Source organism: Pezoporus wallicus, unplaced genomic scaffold (genome assembly GCF_028554395.1).
Source record: "Pezoporus wallicus isolate ANWC-B61680 ecotype Strahan unplaced genomic scaffold, APGP_CSIRO_Pwel_v1 contig_6464, whole genome shotgun sequence".
In the NCBI taxonomy this organism is placed as follows: domain Eukaryota; kingdom Metazoa; phylum Chordata; class Aves; order Psittaciformes; family Psittacidae; genus Pezoporus; species Pezoporus wallicus.
The window spans coordinates 895,670-918,328 of record NW_026642130.1 but is presented as its reverse complement, the minus strand read 5'-3'; the positions used below and the strand labels follow the sequence as shown (position 1 = coordinate 918,328).

The 22,659-nt window shown below is 42.7% G+C and overlaps 1 protein-coding gene across 2 annotated transcripts in view; it reads left to right on the top strand.

Moving 5' to 3' along the window:
• Positions 1-22,659, top strand: part of INTS9 (integrator complex subunit 9) — an 80,764-nt gene that overhangs the window by 27,643 nt on the left and 30,462 nt on the right. For both annotated transcript variants that reach the window (XM_057427478.1, XM_057427479.1), the window contains exons 8-11: positions 575-709; positions 9,578-9,689; positions 17,635-17,815; positions 20,541-20,601. In XM_057427478.1, the coding sequence (XP_057283461.1) occupies positions 575-709; positions 9,578-9,689; positions 17,635-17,815; positions 20,541-20,601 (489 nt within the window). The remainder of the gene's footprint in view (positions 1-574; positions 710-9,577; positions 9,690-17,634; positions 17,816-20,540; positions 20,602-22,659) is intronic.

The following is a 22,659-nucleotide window of genomic DNA, read 5'->3' as shown; positions in this document are numbered from 1 at the left end:
CTGAAATTTGGATTGAGTTTGCAGGGTGTTGTTTCTAAATCACTAGTAAATAGCATTTAAAAAGAAATAACATTTGAAAGTGAGTGAGTTTGAGGTTAAGTTTATGTTTTCTACAGCAAAATCTGTAATCCAGATAGAGGTTATATCAGAACAGAACTACGTGTTCTTCCTTCTCTCCTGCAGGCCACTATCAGTAAAATTTGACTAAGGGAGTATAGCATCTTCAAAGATTCTCCTACAGTCTTCTTCAATACAGCAAAGGCAGGCAGAGGATCAAGATGCCCGCTGATTCCTTCATTTAGAGTTATGGTTGAGTGTGAACTCAGTTATACGCCGTAGAATTCACACAGAAGAGAGATTTTATGAAGGTACTACCTGAGGAAAAGCTTTTCTTAGAACATGTGTCCTGTTAGACATGGGTAAATAAAAACAGCAGACGTGAAGCTCAGGAAACCAGCTTCATAAGGGGTTTGACTAGCAGAGCCAGTTTTAAAATTTGTACCACTGATGAGAAAATGACTTCTGACATCTTTCAGGGCTCATTCATGTTATTGTCTCTTTCTGTGTGTTTCAGGAGCTGTTTGGTGCTGTACAAGTCACCCCTCTCAGCTCAGGCTATGCTCTTGGAAGTTCCAATTGGATTATCCAGTCACACTATGAAAAGGTTTCCTATGTGTCAGGATCTTCTCTACTTACAACACACCCTCAGGTATAGTCCCTGACTTTTGTTAGTCTTCTATAGTGGAAAGTGTCTTTGCTCAAAAATGAAAAATAGCAGGGCTTATTCCAGCTGGAATCAGGTGTGGTATAGAAGCTGTACTGAGATAACTGGTAGCAACTGACTAGACTTAACAGGCACTGAGAAGACATACTACGCTGATCAGTGGACAGGTATCAATAGTTACTAGGGAAAGATAACTAAAATTCTTTGCTATGGATGATTTGATGTTAACTTACTCACAAGATATGAAACTCTCCACCTTAAAATAGGAAATTTTCAACAGTTAAACAGTAGAGCATTAGTGACATTTTTTACAATCCATATTTCACTGAAGAGCCTTTACAGACAGTTCACAGACTGCTTCTATATCACTTCTGAAACATCCTTCCTTGGGAGAAATGATAGCTAACTGGCTGCCAACTTTTCCACCCTGCTCTGCTAAGGGCAAAGTCTTTATAGTGCTGTAGATGTAATTTCCAGTAAATTAATTCTCTCTAGATCCATAAATTCTTAGTGCAAAGAATGGCTTGAAGTTTGCAGTACTGTGTGCTTCAGAAGTTGTCAAAATAGTTAAAAGCAATGTTAGCAAGAGGTATTTAAAAATAATTTAGAAAATGTGTCAGGTTCATGATCAGTAAGTAATTTCCCCCAGGGTGAGTATCTCCTAAAGAGCTTTGCTTCTGAGCATCCTTCATTTAAAAGCTTGATCTCAGGAGCTGAACAACTGCAATAGATAAACCATCCTTAATAGTATGGCTGTATGCAGCCATATGCATGCAGCATATCAGAGATTTTAAATCCCTTTTTCTCATTGGCCTCATAGTGGCCGTATGCTTTTTCGTCACTTCTAGCGAAGGAGCAGCAGCAATATTTGGCAATATATGAATGGAATATTTGTCTGAGGAGAAACTTTGCACTGTAAGAAGTAATTTGGTAACTGAGAGTATTTTCCCCTCACTGATATTCTAACACTGACTTCTGGAGAAGAGAAGGCTCCAGGAAGACATATGGGCAGCTTCCAGTGCCTAAAGGAGCCGACAAGAAAGCTGGAGAGGAGGTTTTTGAAGGGCATGTAGTGACAGGGCAAGGGGGAATGGCTTTAAACTGACAGAGGGGAGATTGAGATGAGATCTTGGGAAGAAGTTCTTCCCTGTGAAGGTGATGAGGCCCTGGCACAGGTTGCCCAGAGAAGCTGTGGCTGCCCCATCCCTGGCAGCATTCAAGGCCATGATGGGCGGGGCTTGGAGCAACCTGGTCTAGTGGAAGGTGTCCCTGCCCGTGGCAGGGAGTTAGAACTAGATGGTGTTTCAGGTCCTTCCAACCCAGGCCATTCCATGATTCTATAATTCTGTGACATGAAATGATGGTTCAGTTTATCAGGTTAGACTGGCCAAACTTCATCATTTTGCAAAGGTGAACCTTTCTCTGGAAATTTCTGGTAAAATCCCTGTTTTTAAGGAAACTGTCTCCCCATGGCAGGAAATGGTCTGTGAATGAACTGCCTTGTTACAGCCCATGAGCAGCAGATCTGCACTCACTTACTGCAACCTGCAGAAGTAGTAGCAGTTAGACAGAGCAGTTTCAGTTTTAAAAAGTGCAGGGAAAAGTATTGTGAGCCTGCCTGAAACCCTAGGGACCTACTCTGTTGGCTAACAAGAGGTGAAAACTTGACTGTTCACTCTGCTGATAGTGTTGCTTGTCCCACACACTCTCAAAGAGTTTCCTTATTAAGCATACAGTCCATTGCACTTTTCATCATTTTACATTAATGCATAGTTTGAAGGAATAGCTTACTGGATATTTAAAATTACATCTGATTTGTGTTTTGCTTGCAATTTACCTGTCATGGTTTAAGCTCAGCCAGCAACCCAGAACCACGCAGCTGCTTGCTCACTCCCCACCTCTCTTCCTCCCACCACTCCCAGAGGGATGGGGAGGAGAGTCAAAAGAATGTAACTCCCATGGGTTGAGATACAAGCAGTCCAGTAACTAAGGTATAACACAAACCACTGCTGCTACCACCAATGATAATAATGATAATGGAAATAACAAGGTGAGAGAATACAAGTGCTCACCATCTGCCGACTGATACCCAGCCCGACCTGAGCAGCGATCTAGCCTTTCTGGGTAACTGCCCTCAGTTTATATACTGGGCATGACGTGCTGTGGTATGGAATACCTCTTTGGCTGGTTTGGGTCAGGTGTCTGGTCTCTGCTTCCTGTCAGCTTCCCCTCATCCCTGGCAGAGCATGAGACTCACAGAGTCCTTGGTCAGAGTAAACGTTACTGAGCAACAGCTAAAAACATCGGTGTTACCAGCGTTGTTCCCAGGCTGGAAGTCAAAACACAGCACTGCACCAGCTACTAAGAAGGAGAAAAATGACTGCTACTGCTGAACCCAGGACAATATCCACCCCTTATTCCATACCATTCATGTCATGCTCAGATCCCACATTCTTCAATATACCATCACTCTTGTCTCACATATATATATATATATACACATACACACACACACACACACAGATATATTGCTTAGTGCATGGACCGATCCCTGTAAAGCTGCTGAGTCCATCCGGTCCATGATGTCAGGCTCCATCTCTTGTAACAGTCTTTTAGAGCAGGAGAGGCTGTGTGCAGTGTTGGATTATTGCCTGCTGATGACACCGCGGAATTCGTCTGGTCACTGCTGAGCTCATCTAGTTTCTTCAAGGTTCATTCTTTGTTGCAATGATGGTTGGAGGGAAGTCAGGGCCAGTTGCTGGTGAACTGAAGGCATCTAATTGGTGGGCTATAAAAGTGCTACATAGCAGGCATACAGTTGAGCTCATTGTCTCAAATCCCCTTGAGGTACACATCAGACTTCCCCGTCTTCCTGCGTTACCCACCAGGTACATCCGGGTCCCTGAGCAAAAGTAATCTCAAGAATGGGTTTGCCTTTACCTGAAGCAGGAATAACCCAGACTGTCTTCCCTAGCAAATTCTTTATGTGCACCACAGGAACTTTGTTCCCTTCTACAGAATGTAAAGGTTCTGACTGGGCTGGTCCAGCCCTGTTGGCAGATCCTCTGGTGTTGACCAACCAGGTGGCTTTTGGTAAATGTGTATCCCAATGCTTGAAATTCCCATCGCCCATTGCTCTCAGTGTGGTTTTTAACAGCCCAGTGTACCATTCAGTTTTCCCAGAGGCTGGTGTGTGGTAGGGGATGTGATATACCCGCTCAATGCCATGCTCTTTGGCCCTAATGTCTATAAGGTTGTTCCTGAAATGAGTCTCATTGTCTGGCGCAGTTCTCTCTGGAGTGCCTTGTTGCCACGAAATCTGTTTCTCAAGGCCCAGGATAGTGTTCCAGGCAGTGGTATAGGGCACAGCATCTGTTTCCAGCCACCCAGTGGTTGCTTCCACCATGGTAAGCACATGGCACTTACCTTGGCGGGTTGGTGGGAGTGTGATATAGTCAGTCTGTCAGGCCTTCCCATATTTGTACTTCGGCCATCATCCTCCATACCAAAGAGGCTTTAACTGCTTGGCTTGCTTAATTGCAGCACATGTTTCACAGTTACGAATAACCTGGGCAATAGTGTCCATTGTTAAGTCCACCCCTCGATCACAAGCCTGCCTGTATGTTGCGTCTCTGCCCCGATGGCCTGAAGTGTCATGGGCCCACCAGGCCAAAAATAATTCACCCTTATGTTGCCAATCTAAGTGCATCTGAGCCACTTCAATATTAGCAGCTTTATCCACTTGTTGGTTGTTCTGGTGTTCCTCAGTGGCCCAGCTCTTGGGTACATGGGCATCTACATGGCGTACCTTCACCACCAGGTTCTACACCCAGGCAGCAATATCTTGCCACAGTGCAGCAGCCCAGATGGGTTTACCTCTGCATTGCCAGTTGCTCTGCTTCCACTGCTGCAACCATGCCCACAGGGCATTTGCCACCATCTATGAGTCAGTATAGAGATAAAGTACTGGCCACTTTTCTTGTTCAGCAATGTCCAAGGCCAGCTGGATGGCTTTCAGCTTGGCAAACTGACTCGATTCACCCTCTCCTTCAGCAGTTTCTGCAACTTGTCACTGGGGACTCCATACAGCTGCCTTCCATCTCCGACGCTTCCAAAGCACTGGAGGGACCCACTGGACTAGATACTTGCCCATACTGTCCTACACACCCTGCCACTCATGACTGCCCGGCCTCGGCAAAAATATCTTGGTGGTCCTCCTATATCGTTGTCTAACCCTAGACAAGACCCAAACCCAGCCCTCTTAGCTTCTTTGAGCAGACAAAATGGGGCATTCGCAGGGTGGTAACGCCGTAGGCAAAACATAGAGAGCATATGCAGCAACAAGCTAGTTCCCAGCAAGAGGAGCAGGGTGCTTTCAAGGCCATTGAAAGGATATTCAGGATCTTTAACTCTTCCAGAATCTACTCCCGCTGTAAATAGCCTGGTGAGGGAGCAGAGGGTGTGAGGGAATATCTTCTCCATAGATTGAACCCCCAAGGAAAGGAAAAAGAAAGATGTGTAATTGCTAAATACTCCATTATATTCCTCCCAAAGTATAGAGGTGATGACCACACTGGTAACGCAAGCCAGATCAGTTTCATAATCAATGAGTCTATTGTATTAAAAGTCATTACCATAAAGTACAGCGAAAGAAGAAACTTAACCCAAGGCCCTCAGCTGATAAACACTAAAACAGCAAATACTGGCTGTAAGTAAGGTGTGACATGCTGAAACTCTGAGACCAAGAGCAACAACTTTGAGAGCCAATAAATCAGCATTGTGATGAGTGACTATTAATCCGAAACAATGAATGTTATCACAAATACAATTAGACACACTCTGGTCAGATCTGTCATTATCTCAACCCTTCATGCCCCACGTTGGGCGCCACAAAGAGCTGTCATGGTTGAAGCCCAGCCAATAACTCAGAGCCACATAGCCACTCACTCACTCCCCACTTCTCTTCCTCTCCCCACTCCCAGAGGAATGGGAAGGAGAATCAAAAGAATGTAACTCCCACAGGTTGAGATAAGAACAGTCCAGTGACTACGGTATAACACAAACCACTGCTGCTACCACCAATAATAATAATGATAAGGGAAATAAAAAGGGAAGAGAATACAACTGCTCACCATCCATCGACTGATACCCAGCCCGACCTGAGCAGCAATCTAGCCCTTCTGGGTAACTGCCCCCAGTTTATATACTGGGCATGACATTCTGTGGTATGGAATACCTCTTTGGTATTCCAGTCATGTGTCCGGTCTCTGCTTCCTCTCGGCTTCCCCTCGTCCCTGGCAGAGCATGAGACTCAGAAGGTCCTTGGTCAGAGTAAACATTACTGAGCAACAACTAAAAACATCGGTGTTATCAGCGCTGTTCCCAGGCTGAAAGTCAAAAACACAGCACCAGCTACTAAGAAGGAGAAAAATGACTGCTACTGCTGAACCCAGAACAACCACACCAAATATGTTACCAGATATCCTTTGCATATCAAATATCATTGTCATCTTGCATTTGCTCCCAGATCGTTTTTAAGACAATGGATAGTTTTTTGTCCTAGTGTTAATCCCTGTTAACATCAGTACAAGTTCTTACAGTATGGTGATTCTGTAATGACTAGTGGTTTTTATGAGCTGCCAGCCAACTCTTCATGTGCTTGATGTTTGACAGACAATATGTAATGATAACAATATCTTGAGTGGCACAGAGTCAAAATTGTGTTCAACATATCAGCATTTTTTCTTCAGGGCCTGAAAAGTTGTTTCTGACCTGTTTCTCCATAGAACCATGGTGAGCAGTCATCATGAAATTCCCATCTTTTAACAGCATATGAAAACAGTCACTGCATTTTGTTTCAAAAAGAATATCCAGTTAATCAGCATATGTTTATGTAAAACTATATCCAGAGTATAATAGTAAAACATTAGCACTTTTCCAGTCTTCTGGAATTCCCTCCATAGGTATTACAAGCAAGCTTCAGTTGCCCAGGCTCTCATCAGCCATTTGTTTAGGGTCATAAGACACAGATTATTTGGCCATACAAGTGGAGAAATGCTTTGCCCTCTTACTTCTTGTCTAGTATAGAGACAAGCCTGGAAAGCATTTCCTTCTCTCAGGGTTTAAACAGCGTAAGATTCATCTTACCTGACCAAAACTGGGCCTCCACCCAATTCTTTCCTCCTTTTCCTTTCTGCCAGCACTGGGATTTAAGAGCTGACATTGTGGAGATGGCAGCACTGGTGGGAATTAGGAGTCACGGGAAGAGAGTGAAATTGCTTCTTTGGCATAAATTGCAGCCTAAAGCTTTCTTGACATTTTATGTTACATCTAGGTTTCATCTAAAAACCAGCAGTTTATGTCGGCAATCAGTCCATCTCTATTAACAACTGGTAGAAAGTGAAGCAGTTAGCTTAGCTTAGACATGGCCCAGGATGTGCTGATTAGATGAAGCTGGGTGTAGTGCATGCTGGCCGTTGGGTCGATCCTGGATGCAGTAGCAGGAATATCTTGCAAAATCCTCTGCCGGTCTGTAGGAAGAGCAGGTGAAGGGTTCAGCAAGATTGTATTCATAGCTGCTGAAAGTAACTGAACAGCTTGAAAAGGTTTCTTTGAGAGTTCTGGCACCATTAATTGTTCCCTTCTGTCTTCTGGCAAATGGTTTCTATTGAAAATTTTGCTTCACCCTCCACTGAGGATAGAATTGACACCAATTGCCACTGAAGTGGAGAACAAGAGTTGACAGTACAGGTTCAGACATGTCACTAAAAGCCTTTTAAGACATATTCTTTACATTAACCCCCAAAAATCAATTCAAGCCCTCTCAGTGCAATAGCATCTGAAATTATGAGTATCTAATACGGGATAATCATTATGTACATTATCACAGGCAGATTCGATATTATTTTTTATTGCATTATTGGCATTTCATTTTCACAGACACACTATGGAGAGTCAAAGATTGCAATAAATCTCACCTGTTCGGTCAGGTCCAACATGGTGATGCACAGCGTAAACTTCTGTCAAAGTTGATTATGAAATTCCCCTGCATGTTTTAACAGAGCAAGGTCTTTCTCAACTACTTAAGAATGGCACTGAGGAACTGTGAGCAAGGAAATTAATGGTACAGTGGTCTTGTAGAGGAAATCTCTTTGTCAGTCTCTTCTGGTCAAAATCTTTCCTGGTTGGTGAGATTACAGTCTATTAAGAATACATAACCATAAAGTACCACACATCTGGCTGCAGTTACCTACCTTTGCTTGAACAGTAGCTGTGGGAAGTGCATCCCAGCGCAGAGCAAGGCTGAAAGTTCACTTTTCACCATAGCTGCACTGCATCTGCAGAGAGAGGAGTGGATTTAGCCTTTTCAAGATTGGATTATGCTAAATTTTGAGTATAATGAATATATATTAAATATCAGGTCAAACTTATGTATTGTTTCTGGATATCAATTCTATGTTTGCTAATGGAGAGAAGTGGGTATGTTTTCATTCTGCTTTAATAAAATGCCAATATAAAACATGTTAAATGATTTGACCTCAGTGGAACAAATCTTTAAGCACAGTTGAGGCAGGAGCAACATTTGCTTTAACATTAGGCTGCCTGCCCGTGGCCAAGGTGCTACACTGTTTCCTTGGACTGTTTAATCATCAGTCCCTCTGTTGTGAGTCACAGGATAGACTGCGGATAGAAGCTCTTCTGTCCCTCAGGAAGCAGACATGGCATGGATAGATGTTTTTGATAGCTACCTCCAGCACTTCAATCGCAAAATCTAGGATTGCGCCTAGGACCAGAGGTCATCAGTACGACGTTCAATGTAGATCCAGCACATTGGAGGTCATAGTCCTGTGAAGACATTTATTACACTTTGACATAGCTTAGCCTGTAGTACAGTCTTCAAAGAAAGGTATTGGAGGAGGGAATAGCGCTAATCTGATTTACTAGGGAGACTGGTAAGCCAAGTTATATTTTCTCTATTCTTTTAGGTCTGGTGTTGCATTGGGAGCACTACTTTTATTATATGGGTTTTTTTTATGCAGTTGAAGCTATGATTTTTCACCTGTTTTCGGCTACTGACTGTTATGGAAATACTTGTCTGTTTGGCCTAATTTTATAGGTGTATTAAAAAAAAAAAAAGTGGTGTATTTCTTAGATAAACTTTCCCAATATTAAGGAATCTAAACTGTTTTTTCTACCAGCAGTTGCCATTTACCATTTCACAAGGACAGACTTCGGAAGAGCCTTGCACAAACAATCTTAAATGATTATTTGAAAGTCATGCTTGTAACACTGTGGGCAGAAGAGCAGACAAGGGCAGGCTTTGTGCAGCATTCAGATTCTTGCACAAAATTGAGAGCTTCTTCACTGACCTCTTTTGAAGAGAATCCACTGATTCTCCTTGGAAGAGGTTGAGGAAAATGGTATTGCCTCCTGTAGACAGTGAGCCCTGGAAATCAAAGCTGGCACCTTACTTTGCCAAAGGAAGCGAGCTGGAACCTAGTGCAGCCAGAGATAAGAATTCAAGTGTCAAATCGTTCCTGACCATACTGCCACATTCTCAGCAAGTTATTGCCTTTGCAGTGTTCAGCTCCTGAGGCCATGAAATGATTAGTCTATGGAGACTACTTTGAGATGGATCTGGTTACAGTTCCATTGTTTGTTTTGGGCTGTAGTGTGCAGGTAAATAGTTGTATGTGTTTTTATTAACTCCAGTTAGGTTTCCACAGATGGAGGACCATGTGTTCTCCTTCTTGGCCACTGTCTATTACGCATTGCAGTCTTCTTGTAGAGAGCAGAGAAACCTGTGTTATGACTCTCATGTTACTCATTTTATTTCACTGTACTCTGTTTCAGCCCATGGACCAGGCTTCTCTTAAAAACAGTGATGTTCTCATCCTGACGGGTCTTACGCAAATCCCAACTGCCAACCCAGATGGCATGGTAGGAGAATTCTGCAGCAACTTGGGTAGGTCGTTGAAAGAAGTTTTCTGCCTGTTTTATCATCTTATTCATTGCTCTTGGTGGGAAATAATTCTGAGATTCCTGGAATTGAATAAGTTGTCCAGCTATAGCTTCTGGCATAAAACTAGCTGTTTAGATTTTACGATGTGCTCCTGATGTCATTAATACAGTAAGTGCTTGGAGAGACACAAGTTGTACCTAAAATGTTTTGGAATGGAACAGGTATAATGAGTTTTAATCATCTGCTGCTCTTGGTTTGCTAAGTATGTCGCTTAGCTGCCAACAGACTACGTGTTGCCTAGGTTTTGGATATTGTTCCCATCTGTAATATTACTATTTCCTTCCTGTATATCAGCCAGAGCAAAATCTTTACATGCTTTTTTATGACTTTCAGTTTTGAAAACAAGTACATCTGCTTCCCTTCTTACACCTGATTTTAAATATATCATAAGCAAACAGCACAATCTCTGTTTAAAAAAAAATACCAAGATATATTTATAGACCCCAGAAATATAAAACCTAATCAGACGCTTTCACAGCTGGAAAAGCTGATAATTGCAAAGCTGTGGTATCAGTGTGAATGGCAGTATTTTCCAGACTGTTTGGAAAGTCACATCCAGTGCTGTTCTCCCCTTTTCTCCCCTTCCCCCATCTCAGTTCCTCTGTGCTCTCACCCTTCTTTCATCAAACCACTTCCTTATGTCTGTCCTGCTGTATATTTTCTGTTCTTTTATCAGATATTTTCCCTTTATTTTAAATCAAATACTTTGTAAAAAGAAGACTAAAAAAGCTTGTGATAGGAGATTTGTTACAAAGGCTATCAAAAGACATTAGAAGTTCTTACTGTAAGAAAGTGTTTTGGTTCCCATCACACACCTGAGAGAAATCTCAGCTGTAGTATTTAGGTGGCTTACCCAAAATTGCAGAATAAGGTTAAGAATAGGACTGAAGTGCAAATTCTTAATCTTACTTTTTACATATGAATGCACGCTTGGAGAAGTAAAAAAAACCCGCAATACTTGTTTTTTTTCCACATTTTAAAATCCTTGTGCATATTCACAGATGCTGAATATCTATGTACTGTCTTACAAGCCCAGTGTGAGATTGCCTTGGTAGTGGAAGGCGGATACTTCAAGGAGTGTGATAGACTCCTCCATCACCCACCAACTTTAAATCAGAATCAGATATCCCTACTTAGGACGCATGACAGTTCAAACAGGAGTCATAGGTCCTGTTGTGTGATGTTCAAGGTAAAATGATGTGGGTTTTGTTCGCATGAGAAGCTGATTTACAGGGCAATGACTCCTTGTCATGTAAATAGCTATTAATAGAGGGTGTTTTGGCATTTTGTAAGAATGGTAATCATCGGTTATGCCAAAGACCCTCTCTGCCAACATCCTGGCTCCATCAGGAGCTGTCAGCAGATGCCTAGAGAAGATCAGAACAGAATGAGGTTATAGGATACTTTTCCCTCTTCATCTCATAGCCTTCAAGTATTTTTCTTTCAGGAATTTCCTGAATCAGACATGGCTTTTGTGTGGTTAATAATGTTCAGTGGATTTCTCTTCCAGGAACTTGTTTGACCTCCCCTTGAAGCTCTGTTAATTCTTAACACCTGTGACTTCCTTTCCTTAGTGATATGTGTGTTTATGTGTGTGTGTGTGTGTGTGTGTGTGTGTATTATGGTCTGGGTTTTCATTGTTTTTAAGAATTGTTAATTTTATTACCCTATGAGCTGTCACAGGTAAGCTTTGGTGACCTTGTACTAAATCCAGATGTGCTGCCCTTCTCTGTCCATTATGGATCTTTATGGGGGTTACAGTCCCTTTGACAGATAATAGCATGGTCTCATCCGATTGTCTTACCGTAAACCACCACAGAAGCAAATCTGAGCTGAAATGTTACGCTTTGTCCTGGAGAGGCTGAGGAGTGCTATGTCTTGCTCTGCTGCCAACTCTGTTGCAAATCATAACAGTCACGGAATGGTTTGGTTTGGAAGGGACCCTAAAGCTCATCCAGTTTCAACCCCTGCCATGGGCAGGGACACCTTCCACTAGAGCAGGTTGCTCCAAGCCCGGTCCAGCTTGGCCTTGAACACTGCCAGGGATGGGGCAGTCGCAGCTTCTCAGGGCAACCTGTGCCTGTGCTTCACCACCCTCACAGGGAACAACTTCTGCCCAAGATCTCATCTCAATCTCCCCTCTGTCACTTTAAAGCCATTCCCCCTTGTCCTATCCCTACAGGCCCTTGTCAAAAGCCCCTCTCCAGATTTCTTTGTTGCCCCCTTTAGGCACTGGAAGCTGCCCTAAGGCCTCCCCAGAGCCTTCTCTTCTCTAGGCTGAACAAGCCCAGCTCTCTCAGCCTGTCTCCATAGCAGAGGTGCTCCAGCACTCGGAGCATCTCAGTGGCCTCCTCTGGACTCGCTCCATCAGGTCCAAATGTTCTCCGGCAAATATCTTCGTGGTCAGTCATGTCTTGAACTGCAACAGCTGTATGCTGAGTAAACAAGAGTGAAACTGTTGTTAATTAAAAAGCTTTTAAAAATTAAACAAAGAGATGTAGCTTGAGCCAAAGCAAAATCCAAAAGATTAACGCATATGAATAAATGTGTTATATATGTAGGTACAGGTGAATGTTCATCTGCACAAGTTGCTTTGGTTTACAGAAACATTCTGAACTATTTTGAGGGTTTTGCAGATGGTCTTCAAGCCAGCTTTTATCTTGAAGGAGACATACTCAAAGAAATTAGAAAATTATTAAAGACTCAAGGAAGATATATGCTTAAAATAATACCATTGTAAGAATCTGGGATTTGAGTGGTATTTCCCAAAACATCAACCTGAAGAAATTAAATAATTTTATGAATAATGCAGTCATAGGGTTGTCTTTTACATGACACCAGCAGTACTTAGACATTTACCCAACATTAGGAGTAGAAAATAGTGAATCAGTTTTCTTTCAGACGTATAAAAAAGTCCAAAAAGCAATAAATTACTGGGAAAAGCAATGGAGAAGGCAAGCTGAGCACAATGATTTTCATATATTTTTCCCATTTCCAAAATGCTCAGGGCACTTCACAAGAAGCTCAGCATGCACTAGGTGAAAACCCTAAAGCAGACACTGGGGATTTACCAAAAACGTGTATCATGAGGTACTGGCATGTTTGTGAGTAAGTGTCGTGAAGCACAGAAATGGAAGTGTGAAAATTTCACCTTGATCTCTGTTTTTATCCCAGCGTGTAGAGTTGTAGATGCCAATTCCCATTAGTACCAAGTCACACATATGATTTCGTCCCAGCACTGTGTGTGCAGCACTGAAGCCACGCTTTGGCACATCTCCAAGTTCCTCTCAGTTTAGCCCAAACCCCATTTTTCCACGCTAAGCACTGCAGCACCAGCACTCCTGCAGCTCAAGAAAAGCAATTGTATTTTTACATTGCCTTGGGCATCATCAGCAAATTTGCCAGACTGTCTGTAGGGACAGTTTGTGATATTTTGTGTGCATGTGCGATCGTGCCTCTGTGTATGAGTGCATATGTTTATATAAAGCAGAAAAGAGCACAGTTTGCTTTTTAGGTGCCAACTTGACCTTGTGGTGGCAGCTGTTCGAAAAGCAAGTATCTCATTGTGAGCTGTAAATTGAAAAACTTGTTATGGAGCTACTGAAGGAGACTAAATTTGAAATGCCAAGATTATTATGCAACTTCTATCAAGAGAGTGCATCCATCAGTCACGGGGATAAATTGGGCTTAAACAGCTTTCAAATATACGTGTCTTCTTACTGACAACTACAGAAAGTTGCTGTAGTGGTGCAGAGAGCCAGATTGGACCTACTGTTTGCATGAGAAGCAATATGCTTGTAGAGGTTTTCATCCCTGTTTGGCAGAAGCTCTTATCCCTTTATGGAACCACTTAATAGCACCCTCAAGAAGCAGTGCCCAGCTGTGCTGACCCCAGCACATATGTATAAACTTGTACCAAGGAACTGAGTAGTGTATTTAAACAAAAAAATTGTCACACAGAGCCTTGTCAGAGGTGGGATAGCCATGCTGTTGTCCTTTCCTGCCCTGGGGAGAAGTATGCACCAGGCCAGTTTTCAAGGATGCATCACTGTGCCACCAACAGCACGAGATTCAAGGGACCAGCAGCCCTGGATAGGGCAGCTAGCTGGAAGAGTGCTCCATTCCCTGATTGAGATATTAATTATTGTTAACCAGCTGTATAGTTTTCCTGGGAACAGAAACTCAAGTTGGCAACTGCTCCAAGACCTTATCCTCTGTTACTTTCTCCATGACCCTAGGAATCTTGAACTTCTGGTTGTTTTCCCATAGTGAACCAATGGCTGCAGGGAAGGGAGAACTGTGAATTCAAAGTGTATTGGGTTTGCCTGGCGAGGTTTTGGTATTCAGTGAGCTACAGAGGTGGCTTCTGTGAGAAGCTGCCAGAAGCTTCCTCTGTGTAACAGCAAAACCAGCACCTTCAGCCAGAGAGAGGAGTGAGAAAATGTGAGAGGAACAGCCCTACAGACCCCAGTGTCAGTGAAAAAGGAGGGGAGGATGTATTCCAGGCACCAGAGCAGAGATTTCCCTGCAACCCATGGTGGGGCAGGCTGTGCCCCTACAGCCCATGCGGGGCCCCACACTGGAGTAGGGGGTGCCTGAAGGAGGCTGTGACCCCGTGGGAAGCCCATGTTAGAGCAGTTTATGCAGTCTGTGGGAAAGACTCCTGCTGGAGCAGTTCATGAAGGACTACCTCCTGTGGGAGGGACCCCATGCTGGAGCAGGGGAAGAGTGTGAGGAGTCCTCCCCTGAGGAGGAAGGAGTGGCAGAGACAACATATGATGAACTGACCGTAACCCCCATTCCCTGGTGCTGCTGAAGGGGAGGAGGCAGAGTTTGGTAGTGAAGTTAAGCCTAGGAGAAAGGAAGGGGTGAGGGGAAGGTGTTTTTTAAGGTTTGGTTTCATTTCTCATTATACTGCTCTGATTTGATTGGTAGTAAATTAAACTAATTTCCTTTCCCTAAGTCGAGTCTGTTTTGCCCATGATGGTAATTGGAAAGTGATCTCTCCCTGTCCTTATCTCAACCCATGAGCCTAGCATTGTATTTTCTCCCCCTTTGTCCGGGTGTGTGTGTGTGTGTGTGTGTGTGTGTGTGTGTGTGCATGTCTCCTTCATAGGTTGACCACCTGAGGAGGAAAAAAAAGATGTGTAATTGCTAAATACTTCCATTATATGCCTCCCAAAGTATAGAGGTGATGACCACGCTGAGAATGCATGCCAGATCAGTTTCATGATCGATGAGTCTATTGTATTAAAAGTCATTACCATGAAGTACAGAGAAACAATAGGCTTAGCCCAGCCCCCACCAGCTGATAAATGCTAAAACAGCAAATACTGGCTGCAAATAAGGTACAATGTGCTGAAACTCTGTGACTAAGCACAACAACTCTGAGAGCATATAAATAAACATTGTGACAAGTGATTATTAATCCAAAAACAATGAATGCTTATCACAAATACAATTAGACACACTCTGGTCAGATCTGTCGTTATCTCAACCCTTCATGCTCCACGTTGGACGCCACAAAGAACTGTCATGGTTGAAGCCCAGCCAGTAAGTCAGAGCCAGGTAGCCGCTCACTCACTCCCCACCTCTCTTCCTCCCCCCACTCCTGGAGGAATGGGGAGTAGAGTCAAAAGAATGTAACTCCCACAGGTTGAGATAAGAACAGTCCAGTGACTAAGGTATAACACAAACCACTGCTGCTACCACCAATAATAATAATGATAAGGGAAATAACAAGGGGAGAGAATATTAAACAAAAAGGGAAAAAGGAAAAGAAAACAATAAACACCAGTGATGCACAATATAATTGCTCACCATCCACCGACTGATACCCAGCCCGACCCGAGCAGTGGTCTGGGCCTTCCAGGTAAGTCCACCCAGTTTCTATACTGGGCATGACATTCTGTGGTATGGAATACCCCTTTGGCTAGCTTGGGTCAGGTGTCCTGTCTCTGCTTCTTCCAGCTTCTTGTGCCCCTTCTCACTGGCAGAGCATGACACTGAAAAAGAAGGGGAGTGATAAAGGGGCTTAAGTGGGGCACCTAGCCTCCAGACGGGGTCAACACACCACAGAGTCTTTGGAATGAAACTCACATTTTTCATGTCCTGGACAAATTCTTTCGCCAGCCTGTCATTAGATGAAATCTGTTCCTCCAGCATCTTCAAAGGGAAGGGTGAGCCATTTGTCTTAACCAGGTGAAGCTAGTTGGTGCCTGAGGAAAGAAGAGGGCACCCATTTCTTGGAGGCGCACACCTTGGTGTTTCAGCCAGTATCTGTTCAGCGCAGATACAGAGCTGCAGACGTAACTCTTGTCGTGTTCCACTGACCACTAATGCACTCTGCATCCTGTCTCTGGCCCATGCAGCATTCCTGCTGCTATGGATCTAGGTACTCCTCTTCCCTCTGTGCAGAATTTTTAGATGCATAATAAAGCAATGCAAAATCTGGTCCTGGAGCCAGAGACTTAACTTTCATCCCCCAGATGGCTTTGAAAATACTGTTCTTAATCTCATCCCTCTCTTCACATCCTGTTTACAGATGGGACAGTTTAAACTTTCCCACGTAAGAGGGATAATATAACACATTGCTGGGATGTTTTGTGACATCTCAGGTTCTAGACAAATGTAAAATATTGCTATTCATAATCACAGATATTTTGGTGATACATTTTGCATGTGCCCTGGATAAAACCTAGGCAATAATTCACTACAGTGCACTTCTAATGTAACTGTGATGTAGAAGGTGTCTTGGACCACCAGTTGTTGTTGCGAACAGCATGTAATAGGCAGTGGCTGCTAAAAGGACTTAAGCACCTAAATGCATGTAAAAAATCCTATGAGAGTCTCTGCATTTCCCCAGTAAAACCTTTAAACACATTCAGCCATAAAAGTCCTCCTTCAGCATGCAGGTGGGGCAAAAAGACCCTTAATGTGCTAAATCCGTACCCCATCATAGCTTGTCAATAAATTGAAGTCAAGGAAGTGATTATGGAGGGTTGTAATATATGCCTTTTCAGACTCTTTCACAGCTTTTTGTGTAATGCCTTGATGCATAATGTTACTGCTGCTACACTGCAATTAACATCAGTAGATGGTTTTACCCCAAGACCACAGATGAAATCCTAGTGAGGCAGCAATTGCTGAGTGAGCTGGACAAAGGATTTCCAGTTTCCCGTAAGGTACAGCATTTTGTCATTTATTCTGCCAATAGAACAAAATATTTTGCTGTTGGACTCAAATCTGTCTCAGTTACAGAGTAAACCTATTTTTCTTTTTCCTTTTCCACATTTTTCTCTAGTCCCATGCAATTCATAGAGGTTTTAAATTGTTCTTGTTACATTGAAATGACAGAAATACTTAGATTTTTTTAAAAAGGAGAAACAGTCCACCATACACTTCTAGCTTCAAGGGCTGTTTGAAATAACCTTGTCTTAAGCCTTTCATCTGGAGTACTGAAGAACAAGTACAGAACAGTTTACCATGTGTAGAGCTTTCAACTGAGACCTGTGAACTGTTGTCCTTCCCCTCTGGTCCACAGCTAATATAGATGGATCAGGGTTTATTTTGATGATGAGGTTTATTCTCATGTGCCAGTGCAAGACCGCCCTCTCGTGTCAAGAGTTTAGCTTGTGCTCAGTCTGTTATGTGCCCCCCCAGCTAATGGAGTATAATTGTTTTCTCCAGTCTTGCTTCCTGGAGAAGGCAGTAAATAAATGTATTTAATGATCATAAGTGTTTCTCTCTATTCATATGCATAATGTCTTCTGCTAATTCATGTGATAGCTTTTTTATACCTTATGTGATATTTGGATTAAAGTAATTTATTAAAAAGTTTAAATATGAACCCTGTTAATTGATTTTTCTCATTCTCTCTCTCTCTTAGCTATGACTGTCCGGAATGGAGGAAATGTGCTTGTTCCCTGTTATCCCTCTGGAGTAATATATGATCTGCTGGAGTGCCTGTATCAGTATATTGACTCTGCTGGACTCTCCAACGTCCCTTTTTATTTCATCTCACCTGTTGCCAACAGCTCCCTTGAGTTCTCCCAGATCTTTGCTGAATGGTAGGTGTTAAAGGGCTGCTTCATCAGCCTTAATTCAGATACTCAGCTATGGTTAATAGATGTATACAGGTTGTCTTTACTTGACACACTCCAGTATATACTTGATGAGAATTGTGAACACATTTATTTAGTCACAAGGGCGTGTGTACATGTGTAAGTGGATGTTCTGTATTGGGGAAACATCGTTTCCTATAGAACATACAAACATAGTAGTCTGTGCTTTTTGGTACTTGCACTGATGATTAAATTATGTACCTGACATGAGTGAACTTTAGCTCTGCCTGTTTGCGCACCTTATGCAGTGCCCCCACAACTATATCATGGTATCACTGTATAAGGAAAATAGATTTTTCAGGGCCAGCAGTATCCTGGGCTGCATTAGGCAGACCACTACCAGCAGGTCAAGGAAGGGGATGGTTACACTCAAAGAGCTGTAGTCAACGGCTCAATTTCCTGGTGGACACACCTCTCCTACGGCTTGAGCACCAAACTAGAGCACCTTCTCTATGGACACAGGCTGAGAGAGCTGGGCTTGTTCAGCATGGAGAAGAGAAGGCTCTAGGGAGTCCTTAGAGCAGCTTCCAGTGCCTGAAGGGGGCAACGAGAAATCTGGGGAGGGGCTTTTGACAAGGGCCTGTAGGGACAGGACAAGGGGAAATGGCTTTAAAGTGACAGAGGGGAGATTGAGATGAGATTTTAGGCAGAAATTCTTCCCTGTGAGGGTGGTGAGGCCCTGGCACAGGTTGCCCTGAGAAGCTGTGGCTGCCCCATCCCTGGCAGTGTTCAAGACCAGGTTGGATGGCACTTGGAGCAACCTGCTCTAGTGAAAGGTATCCCTTCCTGTGGCAGGGGCATGGAACTACGTGAGCTTTAAGATCCCTCCCAACTCAAACCAGTCTATGATCTAGATTCTATGATTATCAGTGTGTAGAAATACCTGATGGGGAGAAATGAGGATGAGGGAGCCAGACTCTTCTCCACAGGACCTATTGACAGAACAAGAGGCACAAATTAAAACACATGAAAACAAATTCTGTCTGAACAGAAGAAACACATTTTTTTACTATGAGGGAGTTCAAACCCTGGAACATGTTGTGGTGCGAGTTTGTGGAGTCGCTGTCTACGGAGGCTCCAGAGCCCAACTAGACACAGTCCTGGATGACCTGCTGTAGTGCTTGAAAAGGGGCTTGGATGGCTGATCTCAAGAGGACCCTTCCAACCTCAACGGTTCTGTGATTCAGAGACATCAAAACGAAAACCCAACCACTTGTAACTGTTTCTGAATTCTTACAAATTGAGACATTCTCTAGATTATTAAATAGAGTAAGTTAGCTTTGCCTTCCTTTCTTCCTCTCCAGCCCTTTTAAGTCTGGAGTTCAGGAAAGAAGATATGTCCTGGAAATCTTAAGTGGATTGATCCCATGGGAGGATTGTAAAGAAGATTAAAATCTGGTGTATTTAATTATGTTGCTTTCAGCAGAAGCAGGAAAATCAAGCCTTGATGTCTGGGCCAAACTTTATGTACTCACCAGGTTGCGTTGACTCTTGGCAGTTTATAGTTAAACAGTTGTTTGTTTTGTACTTCATTGGTGATTTCATTTCAGTAGCAGGTGAAGTGGTAGTTACCTAGTGTATAGTCCTTGTTGCAATAATGCTGTCAAAGTAACAGCAGTGTTACCTGTGCCACTTAGGTCGTTCTGCTTGCTGCATCTCGCTGGCACAACTCAGACACCCAAGTGGTCAGACACCCTTTTTTTTGGAGATCGACTTTGCTGCAATGACTTATATTCAAAAGTCAAACCCAGCATTAGCTATCTCCAAACACTTATGTGTGAGGTGAACATTTTACTTACATGGAAGTGCAGGCAGAGGTTGAACATTTGGAAACTAGAGGGTCGGAACAGGAGTTGAAATTCAGGACTCCAGCCTTCCAATTCTACTGCTTAGTCAGCCAAAATAAATGTCCTGCTCTTAGTATCTCTTAGACTTTATCAAATTTCATTTGACCCAGGCTTATTGCTGTGTAATAAAGTAAAGAAAGTATGAGACAGGTAGTGTTTTCCAGAAAGAGCCACCAGGACAATGTCACTACAGATAACTGCAACATCACACAGACCTGTGACAAATATCCTTTTTCAACTTCTGTAATAAGATGAGTCTGGCTAGAGCTGATCAACAACCTTCAATATTTATTTATGTTTTAAAAATAAATGATTGATGTAGAATCTCAGGTAACAATGAACAGTATGCCATGGTGAGAGGCAGTTAACCAACCTTGTAGCTGCAATACTAAAATGCATAGGGGAATTAGATTATAATAAACAAAACGACCAAGTCACTGCTGAGAAGTGGGATGAGGTAAGTGGAATTTTTCTGCTGATGAGTGATTTGGCTTTGCAAATGCTGCTGAGCTCTGCTCTATGAAATTATGTGGATGTTGAGTTACAAATCTGTCTTCAACAGCAAAGGAGTTCTTCTACATTATGTGTAAAAAATTGCCCTCAGCTGTCTTGCAACTTCTCTATTCTGTCTGGCTATGACTGAATTGTTATTTTCTGTAGGTGTTGGTCCCCTAAACAGAACAACAGAACAAATTGGTGATTTTGCACCTGATGCCACAGGTGTGGAATGGCTTTCTTCTAAAACGTTTAACAGTAGATGGCAGCAGATACTGTAGGATGTTCTGCAGCTCTCTAGCCCGGCTGATTTTCCGTTTCTTTTAAAGGTTGTGTCATAACAAACAAACAAAGGTGTATCTTCCAGAACCTCCCTTTCCCCATGCTGAGGTAAGTAAACTACGGTCTTGCTGTTTGCTAAGGTCATAGTGTGATTGGGTTTTTGGAACACAGATCTATGTGGCTGTTGCTTTCCTGATGAACACTTCTACAGCTATTTAAGTTTTGTGAAATTATCCATGCAAGTTTGGGTTTTTTTTCTTTTGCTTTCTGTGATTAATTTGGGAGCATGGGGGAGGAATGAATGATGGTGTTCCCTCAGCTCAAAAATTACCATGATGTTTATTTCAGCATATAACTTACATATGCTTGCCTGCTTTACTTCTTCCCCCGCAGAAGGCTATCTGGTGTACACATGGTTGAATCTTTGCTCTTATCAGACTGCAACCATGAATATCCCCTTTGTCCAAGCACTTTATTTCAAAATCTGTAAAACTAAGAGCTTGTTAACAGAGACAGCTTAGTCATCCCAGCATCTCCCTAGTTGAGATAGGCACCATGTTGTCTGCTGCAGGAGAAATGGTATCTTGAAGGAGAGGTCTAATGTAAAAAACCTTGCAGCACTGGGTGCTGTCTTTGACAATTTTAAATGAAATTACCTGAGCTAGCATCTTAGTGAAGCAAAAAAGAATAAGATTCTTGTCTTTGGGGGGATCTCCTCACAACCCATGTTGAGGGGATCTTCTCTGCAACAAAATAATAACTTGAGGGGAAGGTTTAGGCAGCTAGACGTTAAATAAATGTGGTATAAATCATACCTTTGGAGTTATCTTGCATGTCAGGAAATGATGTCTCTTAGTTTCCCCACTATGAACCGGTAGCAGTAAATGAGAGACTGTCTAGGAAAGGAAGAAACGGGACTGATAAATTTAGCTAAATCTACTCCTGTGAGACACCATTTGGGGCATGCAGTCTCAGAAAACTGCTTCTTTTAGAACTGTTTGATGAGATGTGCAGAGTGGCAATTACAGGTTTAAGAGTCCAAAGATTAAAATGCTTTTTCAGGCATTGTTTGGGTTTGGTTTTTTGTTTTTTTTTTTCCCTCTAAGATATCTCATCAAGGGACTTGTTTTGGAAATTGCCAAGATAGGCTAAGAAAGTTGGGGCTGTTCAACCTGGAGAAGAGAAGGCTTCATGGAGACCTCATAGCAGCCTTCCAGTATCTGAAAGATGCCCGAGAGGGACTTTTCATTAGAGTCTGTAGAAATATACAAGAATACAAAGACTCTGTAGCCATGCTGCTGGTTGTGCTTTCTAATTACCCCTGAATCTCTGCTTTCTGGGATGTCCTTGTTGATCCACAGTGTCATTGGTTTCAGTGACAGCCTAGTGACAGCCTATATTCTACCAAAGACATTGCTTCAAATTTTAGTTCACAATATGCTCTGGAACTGGCAGGTTTAAGTGAAAGCTCTTCCAAAAATAAGCCGAACATGCAGCTGTCAAAGACTGGATTAATTGACCCATCTTATATGATGGGTCTTTGTGTTTATAGAGTGATAACTGTGTCCTCTAATTTTTAGGACATATTATATTCTCCAGAGGCATTTTGATAATGAGATTTTGCCGAATTGTTGTTTAGCTATTGAGACATTCCTCTATGCTTCATGTGCAGATCAAGGTAATTATCTAGGAAATGATTCACAGCAGTGGATAACAGATCAGTGGATAACAAAATGCAGTGCACAGAGGGAGTAACATGCCTGTTACAGGTACAGCCTTTGGTTGACAAGGCCAAATCATGCAGATCATGACCCACAAAGCTTGGGACATACTATTGTGAGGTGCAAAAACAGTTTTATCCAGACCCATGGATATCATTGACAGGCAGCCACTCTTAGGCTTCTTACATTTTTGCCTAAATATCGCCTTAAATGGGCTGAATGACACAACATACTGTGAATGCACATCCTTGTGGCTCCCAGACTATGAAATGCCTGTACCCTTTAGGCATTTCAGCACTGAGCTACCATCTGAAGTAAGTATTATATATTTCCCCTCAATTCAAATAACTAAAATTGTGTGTTCGGGTGTTCACTTTTGCATGCTGCTGTGTAAACACTGGGAAGTGGAGTAAACAGTGGAAAGTGGGAGTAACCTGTGCTACCC